The 16,944-nt window shown below is 40.0% G+C and overlaps 1 protein-coding gene across 1 annotated transcript; it reads left to right on the top strand.

Moving 5' to 3' along the window:
• The first annotated feature begins 469 nt into the window (after window positions 1-469).
• tmc5 (transmembrane channel like 5) lies at window positions 470-14,298 on the top strand. The gene is made up of 20 exons (XM_029437840.1): window positions 470-543; window positions 2,217-2,428; window positions 3,020-3,097; window positions 5,229-5,345; window positions 5,450-5,552; window positions 6,266-6,347; window positions 6,446-6,706; window positions 7,838-7,980; window positions 8,133-8,277; window positions 8,563-8,715; window positions 9,003-9,169; window positions 9,841-9,916; window positions 10,007-10,104; window positions 10,201-10,296; window positions 10,884-10,959; window positions 11,492-11,625; window positions 11,760-11,933; window positions 13,041-13,119; window positions 13,241-13,333; window positions 13,425-14,298. Exons 1-20 carry the CDS (start codon window positions 470-472, stop codon window positions 13,899-13,901), a joined length of 2,838 nt encoding a protein of 945 aa, XP_029293700.1. The 3' UTR covers window positions 13,902-14,298.
• Window positions 14,299-16,944: the final 2,646 nt, after the last annotated feature.

The raw sequence follows: 16,944 nt of genomic DNA, 5'->3' as shown, positions 1-16,944 counted from the left end.
TTCAAACTTCTGTAGTGAATTTGTCAGACTGTAGTTTTCTGTTCATTGTTATTCAGATTTTCCTATTCGGCCATCCTTCAGTGGCTCTAGAACCATAGACTTCTACATGTGGTGGAAACTAAACCTAATGTATGAATTAATGATGAACAGATGAGGATGGGTGATCGAGAGATTCAATTACGCATGCCTCCCGTCCGACAATGTAGCTGTCAGTCCAAGCACAAAAAAGGCACTTGGCCTCAACATGTGATGCTACTTGTTTAGACCGTAGTAAAGTTGACTTAGCTGTCAACAGAAGCCTCAATACAACATGTAATGAAGCCATATTTCATTATAAGTTATAGAGCAAGTTTTTACAGAGTATTAGGAACTAGACTATATAAACATCAACATATCGACTGCGACAGGGTGAGCTGAAGGATCGTCGTTGTCTCCACAGAAGAGCAAAAGGATCAACTTGAAGGATCTCATGACAAGTTACAGCAACGGAGGATTGTTCAACCCTGCCTACCATGACAGCGAGACTCTGGAAAGTGATAGAAGGTATGTGGAAATATGACAACATAAAATGTGGGTTTGTCTGTAAATGTGCATCAGTGAATCATTTATCCTGAAAAACGTGCTTTCCTTATTTTAATGTATTAAAGCAGGGGTCGGGAACCTTTTTGGCTGGGAGAGCCATAAAAGCCAAATATTTTTTTTATGTATTTCCTTGAGAGCCATATATAAAAATTTGAATGCAACTTTATGCGTGCATTTTTTTTAATATAACACGTCTCTGAATACTAATAGCGGTATCAGTGTTGCATTGAACAGGTGCTCTTTTATTAAATAAACTAAACGCTTACGTTATTTATCTCATTTATGAGCACGTTTCAGTGTTTACTGCACAGGTGTCAAACTCAAGGCAATTATATCCGGCCCGCGAGAAAATGTCATATGTCTGTCATAACTGGCCCGCCAGTTTTGGTAATTAAATCAATGCATGGCACAACCACGGGGAAAGACATTAGAGGAATAATCTAAATATGTGAATGGAATAATAGTTTTTTGGAAAGAAAAGGGAAAGACACCACAGATCTCTGGGACGATGTGAGCTGGCCTGTTTGTGCGACATAACGCAGCATCTCACTGTTAAACCTGCAGCTTCAGGGCCGTGTGATCACAGACATGTTTGATGCAGTGAGAGCGTTCCAAGCCGAGCTGCCTGTGGGAGACTCTGATGCAGAAGGAAACTTTGGTCACTCCGTGTTTCCAAACACTGACAAACATCTCCACCGCTGTGTTCCCGACAGCATTCTGCTGATCAACTGAGAGCATTTGCCGACTTTGCAGCTCAGAAATTTAAATTGAACTGCTCAGCAATCCGTCTGCAGTTGACTTAAATATGTTCCATATCTTTTTGCACTTTATGTGTACCCTGTTCAATAAATGTGGACCGTGTTTGGCCCTCGACGTAGTCCCAGTTTTTAATGTTGGCCCTCTGTGAATGAGTTTGACCCCCCCGGTCTACTGCTTGCTTTGCGCAGTCTCGCGACGGGTGGGGCTCCGCCCCCTACACACGCACACACACACACACACACACAGCGGAGGAAAGGAGAGGGGAGAACTAAAAACAAATCCGCTGCTAAATGTTTTACTTTAAAATGGCACAGTATAATTATTTATTACTTGTTAAGTTAAAAAATGTCAGCTCAAAATTGTCTGCGAGCCATATCGCGTTATCGACAGAGCCATATATGGCTCGCGAGCCATAGGTTCCCGACCCCTGTATTAAAGCGTGTGTTTGAGTGAGTGTTTGCACTCAAAGGGCATGGCATGTACTAAGAAAGAATGAACACGATGTTCTTGAGGAACAGGCAGCATATGGTATCTAACCTGGCTGTAAGAGTGATTCTATTTATTTTTCACCTAAAACTAATAACTTTAATGTCTAAAGGTTCTGACGGTTAACTTCAGAGATAAAGAAATGAGTCCGTTGGTCTCTAAAGAAATGTAATCCTGCACTTCCTTATAGGATATTATTCCACCTCCATATAAAGCGTCACCTCCATAATATCTATGACACTTAATTACAGATTATCACCATGGCTTGAAATTCCAGTTCCTTTCTTGAACTGATAACCCCAGTGCTGTTAAGTATCATAAACACAAACTGTGTAACCTCAATGAATTATCTTTCACGTCACACATTTATTGTTCCGTGTGGTCTCTAGGTCGTCCAGCAAAAGCCACCCTCACACTAACCCCTACGCTCGGGGTGAGAGGGCAGACACACATTACGCGACTGGTCAGAACAGCGGCGATGATGCTGTGGGGAGAGTGCCCTGGGGGGGCTGGCAGGAGGAGAGCTGGAGGGGCAGAGAAAGCATCCCCATGGGCCTCATCTCAACGCGCCCCGGGAGTCCTCCATGGCAGCATGACCTCAGTGAGTGGCCAAGCTAAATCTATTGAACTAGAGAACAATATTAAAGGTGGGGTAGGCAGCATTTTTTCCCGTGTAATTCAAGTGGTCTGAGAGAAAACTACACGCTCTTTTATCCGGCTTTAGAAAATGTAGCCGTGTGGGGAGACTTTGTCCAATCACAGATGATTTTAGAGAGAGGGCGTTCCTATTGGTTGTTCTACAATGAGTATGTTCTTGCACATCTCTTCAGGTGGTGAAAGCATGATTCAATGGCAGAATATCCTGCAGGAAAAATTGGTAGTCCAGCATTGGCAACAACTGCCTACACTGCGAAGCAACCCAAAAAATTGAAGGACTTGAATCAAAAATGAGTCTGTGACATTAGTGAATTAGAATCTTCTGAAAGGTTATTATCACATTTTTGCCAGATGACGCCAAGAATAATCTGCCTTCCCTAGCTTCAAGTCTGTGTATACATGGTGACGTCTATACTCTCATCGGGGAACAAAGCAACATTCTTTTGTCATTTGGCTCTTGTTTGTATGTGCCACTATGTGTTGCTAAGTGACACTTCTGTTTGCACTTCTACTCAATCTCCTCACTTTTATTCAGACCATAGTACCTTCCAAATCCCACCTGACTCTCAGTATGACCGATCACCTTCCGTCCGCCTTCCTCCTGCCACCTCAGGTAATGGTAAACTAATCTTTCTTCCGAGATAATAGTTTATGTTCACAGTTATTCTAAGCTCTGTTGCCATGGTATCTCAAGACACACAAAGTTGTTAAGTGTTTTACGAGACTATAATTTAAAATAAATGTGATATTCATGTGAATCTGTTGACTTTGACTATTAATCAATTCAGCAAAGTCTTACTAGATAATTATTAATCGAAGCTACACACATCAATGGACAAGGAAGTTGGCAAAGAAAATAAAACAGAGGGAAGGAGGTTGTGAGGGAAAGGTAGTGTTAATCTGAAGGACATCATTTACTGTTCTCAGGGATTTGTACCTGCACTGTCATTCATGCTGTACTGAAACTAAATCCTTGTAGAATTACTAACCACATCTTAAGCTTTCTGCTTATGTTTAAAACATGAAGAAACATCTATATTGTTTAGCCAAATAAGCAGCATGGCTCTATGGAAGCACATTTACTCCAACGTGAAGAAGAAAAAAAAAGATCCTGTGAGTCACAATGAGAAACATTCTGGGAATAATGACGCAGTAATTGTTCTCGTTATTTTTGGTTACTATGAATTTATTTTGAGATACTAAGTCATTCTTTTTAGAACATTTAGAAAAATTCTAATGACTACAGGATCTATTTTTTTCATCACTTGGTTAGATTTTAATTTAATTATTTTAAATATTATACTTTATATTATTATACTTCCATAGATGCCAATATCTGTCAGTCATCCGGTCAGTTGGCTCACCATATCAGTCCAGACTGAACTATCACAACAGCTTTTGGATGGATTGCCATGAAATTCAGATCAAACCATCAACATACTGATCAGGATGTTGTAGCACCTTCATCAGATCAAAGTTTGAATGTGTCCAAGACTTGGTTTATGACCAAATACCTGCAAAACTAATGACATTTACATCAGCTACAGTTTTACCTTGTGTTTAATGTCAATTAACAAGTGGTAGCATGTTAACACGCTAAACTAAGTTGATGAACAAATATTAAATATTATAGCTGCTAATCAGCATGGTAGCATGCTGACGTTTCGCTCAAAGCATCGCTGTGTTTGAGTACCGACTCCCAGAGCCGCTAGTGTGGCTGTAGACTCTTAGTGTTGTTATAATGCAACTTCATTGCACTGTAATTTGCAGTTTGTATTGTTAAGTATTACCATACTACTTGTGAATAACAGTAATCCCTTCAGTTACACAGTTGGCACGGTAGTCGTGCTGCAGCGCCAACAGTATCAAAGGTTTTTTATCAGGATCAAAGATAAAGTCAGTAGTATCATAGCACCCATACTGCTATCAGCTTTACTTTCAATGTGTGTATTTACTGTAGGTAATACACACAACGTTTATGTGTAGTAAATCAGGAAAATATAAAGAGACAAAGGTAAATCAAGCTGGAGATGGAGAGTACATTTTTAAATGTGTGAGCAGCTGCTGGTGTTACATTTAAAAATGCCAACCTCGATGACTGTCGCCCTGCTCCTGTGTTTCCCATGTTTACCTTTAAGTATCAAGCTAAAGGAAAATCTTGTGACTATCACTGCAGAACAGCAAAACACAATGGGCCTCATTCACCAATATCTTTTTAAGTTCTTGAAAAAGTTCTTAAGAAAAGTCTGCGTCAGATTTATGACGTGTTCTCAAACCACAGAATTGTTCGTACCTGTGTTTGTTATAATGATGAATCCCATTGTCATCGTAAATTGAAAGCGAGTGCCAGTTAGCAGGTCAACACCTCGCCAATCGCCATAAAAGGGTATGAGACTGCAGGGCTGTGTGCACACACATAAATTGAAAAGAGCACCAAACAGTAGACCTTAAAATTTCTGAAGTGGAGGTACTTCTGCAGAAAGTGAACAACAAAGGAGCTTCATATTAAGTAGCATCAGCAGGCTTATGATTAACATGATCAATCACAAATGATTGCATGGTCACCAAATAACATAGTTAATGTGAATTGAAGTGTTAGTGTAGTGTTTATTTATTTTAAAAGACCACAATGCTTCTGATAGATTCTGTTCTTACCTAAGAACAAATCCCAAATAAGAAAGAACGAGTGAATGAAGTTTCTTCGTATCGGTTGATGATTATTATTTTCCTGTTTGTTTATCCAGGCAACATGACAATGAGATGGAGGGGAATGACAATGAGAAGGATGAGCATGTTTCCTAACGGGGATCCCAACCATGTAGCCTTCACTGAGGATGCGATAAGGAACGAGATGGAGAATGGTAAGAGCCTGCGTCGGACTGTGATGTGAAGTGTGAGGCACCCGATCTACATTCTGCGTTATAAAGATAACAGTGGGCTCATCTTGTCGTCTTGTGTGTGACAGAGGAACAGAACCTGGTCAAAGAGCTCGTTGCCATGTCAACACGAGACCGAATTCGGGCCATCCGGGACCTTCCGGTGAGCTTTGACGAGAAGAAACACATCAGGTGGGTTTTTCGCTGACAAGCAGGTGATAAGCTTCCTTGTTAGCGTCATTCTAGGCGCCGAGTTAACCATTACACCCTGCTGGGAATCATAAAGTAAGGATTATGTATGCTAAGAGAAGGTGGAACTGTGTTGCAATATAGCTCAATGGTGGAAATGTTAAACACATACACACTGCTCTCTTGTTTCAGGGTACATTACACAACAAACTATTAAAACAGACAGAAAGTCCAAAGGTATTTCTGCAGACTGCAACGTTGTGTCATCGAAGTAGATCTTATAATAATTCATCAGGAGGTATAGATTTATTTTAAGGCACTAAGGTTATTATCACACCAAAATAAGTAAAACAAAGTTTATAATATTTGGCAAATCCATAATCAAGTAGAAATGATTTGAAAATACATTTCTGGGATTGATAATGGATTCATTATGTTGGAAACCACGCATGAAAAATATGAATGTTATATAAAACTAAAGATATTGCACTATATATAATATACTGTATTGTTCTGTCATAGCTCCATACATATCCTACTGTGTGTATATTTGGGGAAACACTTACGAACCAATTTACAATTTATTAATTTACGCGTTTTGATCTCGCACAAAATAATTTGTTTCCTTTTTATGTGCATTCTTTTTGGAAAGTTGTTTACAAGGACTGAAAAAAAGTACAACTACTAACTACTTATGTTGTAAATTACCTCTACAGGAGCCAAGTGCTGGCGTTCAAGTCTTCCAAGAAATCTCGGCAGTTCACATGCTTTGCAGATTGCTCTGAGAACATGTCACTGGTAAGTAAACAACGTGCTGCAACGCCATACTTAAACAACTCATGTCGAGTATTACCATGTGTTTTGTAACCTGTATGCTACACAATCGGTTCTCTCAGTCTTTCCGCAGGTGCGGCTACAGTATAAGGTCAGCCAGGCAGACCCTGCAGCTGTGGCAAGGCATCATGAAAGAGATTGGTGGCACGTTTGGCACCAGCGTCCTTTCATACTTCGTGTTCCTCAAGTGGCTGCTCATGTTCAATATTTTCTCCTTCCTGGTCAACTTTGGCTTCATCACTATCCCGCTGCTCGTTTACGACCCCTCGCCCAACATACCTCCGAATGTGAGCTTCAGAGGACTGGAGATACTGACTGGAGCTGTAAGTGGAGGCTCGCACCACACCAAAACTAAATCATCTGTAATACGTTCAATTCATTACATTTTATTAAGTAGCTCTAATCTATATGTTTGTATTAACAGTGGATGAAATTACGATGTGTAACGGTAGTCACTTGTAGTCACTGACCCCACAAAGAGTTATCACCCGACTCAGTTTTCCTCAGCTTTACTGAACCTTTTAGCGTCATTCAGCTCATTGTTTTGGTTCATTCCCACAACTGTTATCAGCGACTTTGCAGATGCAGCAGGACAAATACAAACTACATTTATATATACAGTGCCAGTCAAAAGTTAATATAGGTTTATTATATTTATTAAAGGGAGACACTACAGGTGAATAGGATAAAACATTTGAATGACCATGAAACTTCCCCAGTTGATTACTCCCAGTAAGGCAATTCTTTTTTGTATCACAAGTTTTTCGGAAATGTTAAATATGCAAATGATATCTTATAACATTTTTGTTAATTCATTCCCGGAACAGAAATCTGAACATTAAAGTCAGGATCAACACTCTTGTTTCATTTTGTTAACATATTAGAGTCAAAGGTTTTTACAGGGAGAGAGGGAAAGTGGATATATCTTTGTATCGCTCCAAATAAATCTGAAAATACACACATTAAAAATAATAATAAAAAATATATTTGCCATGTTTTTAGAAATAAATAGTTCTATAATTCAGGCTATAAATGATATATGAACAAACCCCTCAGGACAAACCTTAATAATAATAGAATAAAGAGAGGAATGAAACTAGAGTCTGAGAAATAACTTGTTTTTGAGAAATCGGCCTTTAAAGATATGTATTGTAAAGTTCCACACATTTACAGGTAGAAAGAGTAAGCAAATTAACTAATAGATATGAAGCCATGAAACTTCCCCAGTTGAATACTTACATTTTATGTTTAAATTCAAATGAGGCATTATCTAATGCTAACTTTCGCTGAATTTAGGAGAAATCTACAGACACAAATAGACAAAATAAGTAAAAATAACAACTTAATGTGAATTTTGAATGTTTTCTTTCTACTAGTCTGAAAGAAGACAGCAAAACGTATAGATGCTCGGTAAAACTGCTTTTCTAAATGCATAATACATTTGGTTTCTCCAGGGTTACTTCAACAACACCGTCATGTACTACGGTGGCTACAGCAATGAAACCCTGGTGGGTCTGGTGGAGTACAACATGCAGTTGGCCTATTTCTTCACTATTGCAGTCTACATGGTTCTGTGTGGAATTGCACTTATCTTCAGGTCAGTACAAGTATCTGTATAACTATGGATTGTAGATCACAATATTTCATTTTACATTTCCTTGAATTTACCCTTTCAATTAAATAAAGTAGTTTGAATACAAAAAAAATGTACGCTACCTAAAACGTACATTACCTATTTTCCTCACGCAGCATGGCCAGCTCATTCAGGACAAACTATGTACTAGCAGACACATCTTCAAACAGTGCCTGGCAGCTTCTGTGCAGCTGGGATTTTAATATTACCAACGAGAGAGCAGTGAGACAGCATAAGAACAATCTACGTGTCCAACTCAAGGTGACTATTACTGTGTTACAGAGCTTGTCAATCAAGACACCACGTGAGGAAAGAGAGGTGTTTTATTACTGGATCATTTCACCTACATGTCATGAAATATATCTGAAACAAGCAACTCTTGCTTGCTTCTCTGAGCTTTGTAGTTAAATTGTAAAGATCAACTGTAGTTGCAAATGATATTTACTCAATCAATAAGCTTCAGTCAAAGGTTCATTCCTGTTTGAAGACACATCATGCGCCTCATTATCTTTCCTCGACGTGTTCGTCCTCTTGCCATCTCTACAGGAGTCTTTGTCAGAGAAGGCCCAGAGGGAGCTACTGACCCTTTCTAAAAAGCTGAAGCACTTCGGGGTTTATCTGGGTTCCTGGCTCCTCTCCACCGGCTTGGCTGTCGGCTGTGGAGGTAGCATCTATTATCTCTGCCAATACGAACAGCAGGTACACAATCATTAGTCTTATTGTTGAATTGGAATAATTGCTTTTGTTTGATATAGACAGAAAGGTATTACCATAAAAATCTCCTTGCCTGCACAGTTGTAGATCTATTTGTCTGCAAGTGTACAGAAACTGCACATGATAATACTTTATGACACGGTAGTAAAGTCTTTAGCCATATCAGAATGCGTCATAGGAATGTGTGTGTCAATTTATTTACCGGCAGTGCAGAGCTTGACTCATTTCATTGCATCTAGCACTATCTTGAGCTCCATCTGTTATCTTTATAGCGGGCAACAGATGCTGCCAACTGGTCTCTGCTTCAGGAGGCAGAGACTCTCCTGGTTCCCTTTGTGGTGTCTCTGATGAACCTGGTCATCCCGCTCTTCTACTCCCTCTTCAACAAGTTTGAGCCCTACTCCAGCCAGCGCAGACAGATCTACGCTCTGGTAGTCAGGTTAGAAAGCAGGGACACATGTAGCACGTGAATTTAAAGGACATTATGTTGTTGTTTTTTGAGAAGGAGTTTAGACATTTTCCTAAATACACACACTTATTTGCTTTCTTGCCCAGAGTCAGATGAGAAGATTGACACCACTCTTGACATATCTGTCCGTTCAATATAAAGCTGGAGCCAGCAACCGATTAGCTTAGCTTAGCTTAGCTTAGCATACAGACTAGAAACAGGGGGAAACTTAGTTTAGCTTGGCTCCTTCTGAAGGTAACAAAATATGCAGAGCCTGCTCCTCTAAAGCTCACTAATTAACATGTTATAAATGAGTTGCTTAATCCATTACATTACATTTAATTTAGTACAAAGCGGCTTACAATAAGTGCAAACAACCATGAGGATCAACTCCGAACAACAAGAATCTTGCAGGTAACATTAAACTGTGTGTTTTTTTGTGACCTTCGGAGAGAGTCTTGCTAGCTGTTTCCCCCTGTTTCTAGTCTTTATGCTAAGCTAAGCTAAGCGGCTGCTGGCTCCAGCTTCATATTGCGGTACACACATCTATATTAGTCTTCTAATCGGTGGGAAAGCAAATAAGAATATTTCCTAAGATGTCAAACTATTCCTTTAAACGTTAATCGTAATTGTAATCTTATTTTCCTTTTTCCCACTTACAGAAATGTCTTACTCAAGATGTCAATTCTGGCTGTCTTGTGTTATTACTGGATGAATGTGGTGGCTATCAAGTTTTCGGTATGTTTGACACTGATTAACCCAAATATTAATTGTGTCAGTAGACACTGATATAAACAGTCATTCATGAACCTAATGTGTTCTCCACAGTGTTGGGAGTCCATGGTGGGACAGGCTCTGTACCGTCTGGTCATTGTTGATTTCCTTTTTCTAATGTTGGGATCCTTCTTTGGAGAGTTTCTTAGCAAGTGAGTTACTTTCAGTTTGTTTGTATTCTTCACAATCATAGAAATGGGGTAAGTTAACCTCAGATGTAAATCACATTCATCATTTCTCTGTAACAGTGTAATTGGGAGGAGATTACTACCACGTCTGGGGGTTCCAGAGTTTGACGTAGCCAGAAATGTCCTCGAAATCATCTACGCACAGACTCTGGCCTGGTAAGAACAATACATTCAACATTATTACCCGAGGTGGGACCAAGTCATTGTTTTGCAAATAAGTCTTTGCACTCAAGTCCAAAGTCCTAAACTTTGAGTTTTGCGCTCTTCAGCAAACGTAATTTATTATTTTAAAATGTTTAATTATTTGTTAAATCGGTGACTGAACGTAATCATAAAAGAAAAGGTCTGGGAATTGAAGTGTCAACTTGCTGAGAATGAATAGTGTTCATTTTAGTTGATTTAGGAAATGAAAGTTAATTAATTAATTAATCATTTGTGGGACACTTTTTAAATAACATACTTTTTAATCTTTGGGCTTGGGGGAAGGTATCAAGTATTTTAAAGTCAAATGTCCAAGTGAGTCCTTTGTGTTAAAGTCCAAGTCGAGTTCAAAGTCTTTTTTGATTTTGTCGAGTCAAGTCTAAAGTCATCAAATATGTTGCTGAAGTCTAAATCGAGTCCACACTTCTGCTTACTACAGGATCTCACGACTAAATGTAATTAAAAGTTTTGTGTTCTCTCTCCTGATCTCAGTGTTATTTTACTATTAAGAGTTCTCTTACTCTCTATGTCTTTCTCCACAGGATTGGTATCTACTTCTCTCCTCTGCTGCCTGCCATCCAGATCCTCAAATTTTTCATTCTGTTTTACTTAAAGAAGGTAAATACAGGTTCCTTAAGTTTAGAGGCCTTGGTGATCGTAAACTTCACTGCCATGATGACACACAGGGAGATACAATGCCCGAGCTGCTCCGTATAATGTTTAGGCTCACGTTACGCTGTTTGTGCACCTGGTTCAATAATTGATTTAAATCCTTTCATCAGTGACAGCATGCTTTATTTTGTGTTGTGGAAATGACAGCTAAGGTTTGGGATTTATGGAGTAAACCTTTATGATTGCGCTGTACCAGAGAGGTCAATCAATCCCAGAGGGAATGAGTTCAGTACGATTGGTAATGTGACCCGGGTTGGATCTGGTGTTGTTGAATGTTTCATGAACATGCAGAATGACCTTTGAAGCAATGTCACCCAAAGCTCTGTTCAGATCTTCATGTTCTCTATTAACATGTGAAACCACAATGATGCTTAAGCTGGTTTTATAAACTTTAATAATATCATGATGTATTGCAGTAATAATGAGTGAATAGATTTCTTTGTTAATGTGTGTGAGTGTTTTGTTACCACTTCCTCAGGTCAGCCTGACCCAGAACTGTCAGCCTCCGCGGCGGTCAGGCAGAGCGGCTCAGATGCAAACCATCTTCATCGCCCTCCTCTTCTTCCCTTTCTTTGTGGGAGCCCTCTCCATGGTTGCATACACCGCCTGGAGGTACGAGGACATGATAGTTTGATATCACATTAACAGCCTGGAGTCAAAGAAAATCCTTTTACAACAAACACACATATAACAAAGCCCAAAACCAAACCTCCGTCTTGTTTTGTCCCCCTTGTCCTGCTCTGTAGTCTGACTCCCTCAGAGCACTGTGGTCCTTTTCGAGGACTCACCAACACCTTCAGTGTGGTTGGAGTGTGGATGGAGTATCTGGAGAAGATCCCTGGTTCTCAATGGGCCGTCTGGATCTACCAAAATGTCATCCGAAGTGAAATTTTCTACTTTCTTATCTCACTCATCATCATGTAAGTACGTCGTGCAGGTGTGTATGGTGTGTATATAAAAGATCAAATCCAGTTGTGAATCAGTTTTAGCAAAAGACCCTTTCACTCAATGTGGGCCTACGGATCCAACACGAGAAAAAAGAGTTTGTTGTCTTATTACGCGCTGCTCAGACGTTACTTTTAATGTTGACAAAACAATCTCACCTCAAGGTCCATTTAGTAGCTGTTGTGGAGCTTTACAGCGTGTCACATGATCTTCATCGGCAGAAGATTTTAGTGTGTTTTTGGATTTGCAGGGCATCAACCAAAGCCTGAATATACAGCCCTGCTATGAAGCCTGGACTAATGCTAATGTTAGCATCCAAACACTCTCACAATGACAATGCTAACATGCGGATGTTTAGCAGTTATAGCAAATTTCCAGCATTTACTTAGAGTGTTAGCATGCCAACACCACAACTAGGCTAACATGTGCTAATTAGCACTAAACACTAAGTACAGCTGAGGCTGATGGGAATACGTTACGGGATCACCAAAGTCATTAGGATTCATCGTCACCATGTACGTCTGTACAACATTTCATAACAATTCTTTTTTAATAAATGTTGAAATATTTCAGTCTTGACCAAAGTGGTGGACAGACATACCAACTTTGTCATAACTAGAAATATGATAATGCTGAAATCGGAGGATAAATGATGTTATATATATCTGCACATAGACTGTTGATATGTATTGTATCAATGGAATATGAGCCATATGTGAATTGTGAAGTGTTTTGTGTTGATTGGAAAGAAAATAAATGGATTATTATGTATTTAAGAAATATTACTAAGAAACTAATCAACTGAGCCAATGTGTCAACAAACAATTGACAATTAGGTGTGTTATGAATGTACTATTGTGATAACCAGGGTAACCATGGTGCTCAATTCAACAACATAAAAACTGCATCACGCCGAGCAGTCTCAATGTTGCAGTGTGTTTACTGACAATTATTTGACCATTAACACGGATACAGACTGTGTGTGTGCGTACAGTGTGTGGTTGTGTGTGTATTTCTGTACTTTGTGTCCATATGCAAATGATGTCTACAACATTATGTCATTCATTATATCATGTTTTCAGAGTCACTATATACATCTTCTGGCAAGTTACACAGGGCCGCAAGCACCTTATTGGTCTACTGAGAAAGCAGATTGTTAATGTGAGTGTGTCTTAAAAATGTGCTTTTGTATATTTTTGCTTTTATTTGGTTTCCATTCCTGTTTATTGCCTGGCTGCATTTCAAATTCATTACTTCTCTCTCTTTCTTTTTCTCACACCAGGAAGGCAAAGACAAGTCCTTCTTGTTAGACAAGCTCCAGAACCTGCAGAAATCCAAACCTGACCAGAAATCCAAACAGAAGAATCATAAAAAGGTTTGTTGTGAAGATTCTTTCATGCCAACTAATCACCTTTCAGCCTCAGATCTGTCAGCGACCTCTCTGCATATTTTCTCTCGTCCTTCAGCACTCCTCGGGCGGTCAGTCCAACTCAAACGCCATGTTTCAGGCGTTACTTGCTCGCCAGCAGCTTGAAGAGGAGGAGGAGAGACGCGGCGTTGGCGGAGTGCCCGACATCTCCACCTCCAGCGCCCTCGCGCAGGCCGTGCAGGCCAGGCAGAGGGCCGAGGGTCAAGAGAGGGATGAGTACTACAGAACAGGTTTTTCTGAAAACCCTGTCAACACATCCAGCGCTCTCACACAGGCGATGCAAGCCAGACGAAGAGTGGAGGAGGACGGAGCAGATGATGCACAAGACCTGCCATCTTCTGTGTCAAGTGTTATGATGCAAGTCATGCAAGCCAGGCAGAGAGCAGAGGAAGTGGACAGGTCTCATCGGGTCCCGGCTCACCCACAAAACCTAGCTCCCGCGGGCTCCAGCGCGCTCATACAGGCCATGTTGGCAAGGCAGCAGGCCCAGAATGAGTACGATGACGGGTACTGAGCAAAGGGGCCTGACTTTATTTTACCGTGGGACAGAACAGAACAGAACAGAACAACAGACTGAAATCACACTTATGATCGGTGTTGTCACCCGTAGAACTAGCATCGGTTTTAAATCCATGATTGAGGTGATTTCTCCAGAATTGCAATATATTTAGAATAATATATTTAGAAGTAGGAAGATAGCTACTGTAGCAGGGCCAGAAGAGAACCCATGCCCACCTCTTTATGCACTTTTTTTGTACCAATATATTTTAATATGTTTCTACAACAGTATATATGCCTTGTAAGATAAATAAGCACTATAATATATTTACACTAGGCCTGATCTTGTGCCATTTATGTTATTTCTGTATAATACTCACCACTTGTTAATACTGTATAATATGAAGATATAAATAAAAGTCAAACATACATTTGTCTCTGTCCCCTGTAACCAAACTATTTATGCCAAAATATGTCAGTGTCAGCAAGCACAAATACAATCACTACCACACACTGAGTGAAATGTCTGTTGTATGTTCAGACAACACTGCCCTCTGGAGGGATTATTAAGGCAATGCCACAGATTAGAAATGTAGGTTTATAATCACACAATGACTCAAATTTTGTTAATGGCCAGTAGTTCTTCATTTATTTTAAACATCCCCTCCAAACATATTTTTGAATAATAGTCTGCTCCTGACAAAAGGTTTAATTAGCTTGTTTAAATAACATCTATTGCTAATTCTGATAAAAGTAAGCCCGTAGCAATAACCAAAACACATTTTCTTGAGTGGAGGGGGACTTCAATATCAAGCATATTGTCTAAAACACTCTGAAGAGACACTTCCACAGCATTAAGTATTTATTTTACTCCAGTCAAAACAGAAACATCAAATGAAAATTACATACTGCCCTGAAAATAGGTGATACTGACTGCTGATCATCGTCAGATTAAAAGTGTGCTTATGAATTTAAATGCTACACAGTCTGTGTTATTACGTTTCTCTGCAGTTTGACCTGATATGATGAAAGGTGTGTTGAAAATGCTCGTTTGGGATTCATGAGACAATAAAAGTAACTGATTGTAAACAGCCAACAGAAAGAAATGATACACAACTTTCTACAGCCATTCTGTGCACAAAGACACTTCACACTTACACTCCACAACATATTTACAATTTGTATATGTAGGCACATCATCTGCAGTACGTCTTTGTGGCTTCATTTCACAATAAATGAAAACCAGTTAAGGGTGCAATGTGTAAGATATGGCCAGATGTTTTGTTTAAAATATAATACCGCTTGTTCCTCTAGAGGCGATGGTGAGTCACTGTAACGCCAGGCTTGTCAATCATGTTGAAGGTACGACCCCAGGAAGTGGCACACTAAACACAAAGATGGCTGAAGCTCTTGGCACGCAACCTTTATCACAATCCCAACCACCCGCTCCCGGCAAGCAGAAAAGGAGAGATATAAAAAAACAACTACATTAGCACAACATTAGCTCTTGGCGAGTAAAACAATGAGGTTTAATGCTTAGCTCTGAGTTGTAACGTCACTCCACCAGGAAGATTATAACAGAGCAGTGTTATGTATTAGTCGGCTCTTAAGAGTTTCAGCATCATTTTGTGTAATTTTGCCTTGTTGTGCGTTAGTAGTTGGCTAGTTAGTTGGTAGGTGTATTCACTGTATAAAACATGACGTAGTCTCTGCGAAGTCAATCCAAAGAAGAGGAGTGTCAGTGGAGGTGAGGCAGGCCCTGTAATGGCACCCACCTGTCACTCAAAAGAGGCCACGCCCTAAATGATGCATAACTTTAAGCCTTAATATCATTTAAATGGACAATGGTGTAAAACAGTTGTGATGAACGGGGACTTTTTGTACCATGCCGTACCTACATGTTCATTTCTACTGTAAAGTTGTTTAACATGGGGGTCTATGGAGATGCCTCGCTCTTGGAGCCAGCCTCAAGTGGCCACTCGAGGAACTGCAGTTTTTGGCACTTCCGCGTTGGTTTCATTTTTCAGCACCTGAGGTTGTTGTTTGATAGTAGTTAGTAGGAGGAGGAGGAGGAGGAGGAGGAGGGAGGTGAAATGCTTCGCCCTATTAATCTAGATCAGGGGTCGGGAACCTTTTTGGCTGGGAGAGCCATAAAAGCTAAATATTTTTTTATGCATTTCCTTGAGAGCCATATATAAAAATATATAAATTTGAATGCAACTTTATGCGTGCATTTTTTAAGAATAACACGTCTCTGAATACTAATAGCAGTATCAGTGTTGCATTGAACAGGTGCTCTTTTATTAAATAAACTAAACGCTTACGTTATTTATCTCATTTATGTGCACGTTTCAGTGTTTACTGCACGGGTGTCAAACTCAAGGCAATTATATCCGGCCCGCGAGAAAAGATCATATGTCTGTCATAACTGGCCCGCCAGTTTTGGTAATTAAATCAATGCATGGCACAACCACGGGAAAAGACATTTGAGGAAGTATCTAAATATGTGAATGAAATGAAAGTTTTTGGAAAGCAAAGGGAAACACACCACAGATCTCTGGGACGATGTGAGCTGGACTGTTTGTGCGACATAACGAAGCATCTCACTGTTAACCTGCCTTCATTGCCGTGTGATCACGGACATGTATGATGCAGTGAGAGCTTTCTAAGCCGAGCTGCCTGTGGGAGACTCTGATGCAGAAGGAAACTTTGGTCACTCCGTGTTTCCAAACACTGACAAACCATCTCCACTGCTGTGTTCCCGACAGCATTCTGCTGATGAAATGAGAGCATTTGCCGACTTTGCAGCTCAGAAATTTTAATTGAACTGCTCAGCAATCCGTCTGCAGTTGACTTAAATATGTTCCATATCTTTTTGAACTTTATCCAATATGTGTACCCTGTTCAATAAATGTGGACCGTGTTTGGCCCTCCCTGTGATTGAGTTTGACCCCCCCGGTCTACTGCTTGCTTTGTGCAGTTTCTCCTCTGCTCGGTTTCGCGAAGGGCGGGGCTCTGCCCCCTACACACACATGTGTGAACATAACTTCACCTACAGC

The sequence above is a fragment of the Cottoperca gobio genome, chromosome 1 (genome assembly GCF_900634415.1).
Source record: "Cottoperca gobio chromosome 1, fCotGob3.1, whole genome shotgun sequence".
In the NCBI taxonomy this organism is placed as follows: domain Eukaryota; kingdom Metazoa; phylum Chordata; class Actinopteri; order Perciformes; family Bovichtidae; genus Cottoperca; species Cottoperca gobio.
Note: the sequence above shows the minus strand (reverse complement) of the source record. Positions and strands in the feature narration are given on the sequence as shown.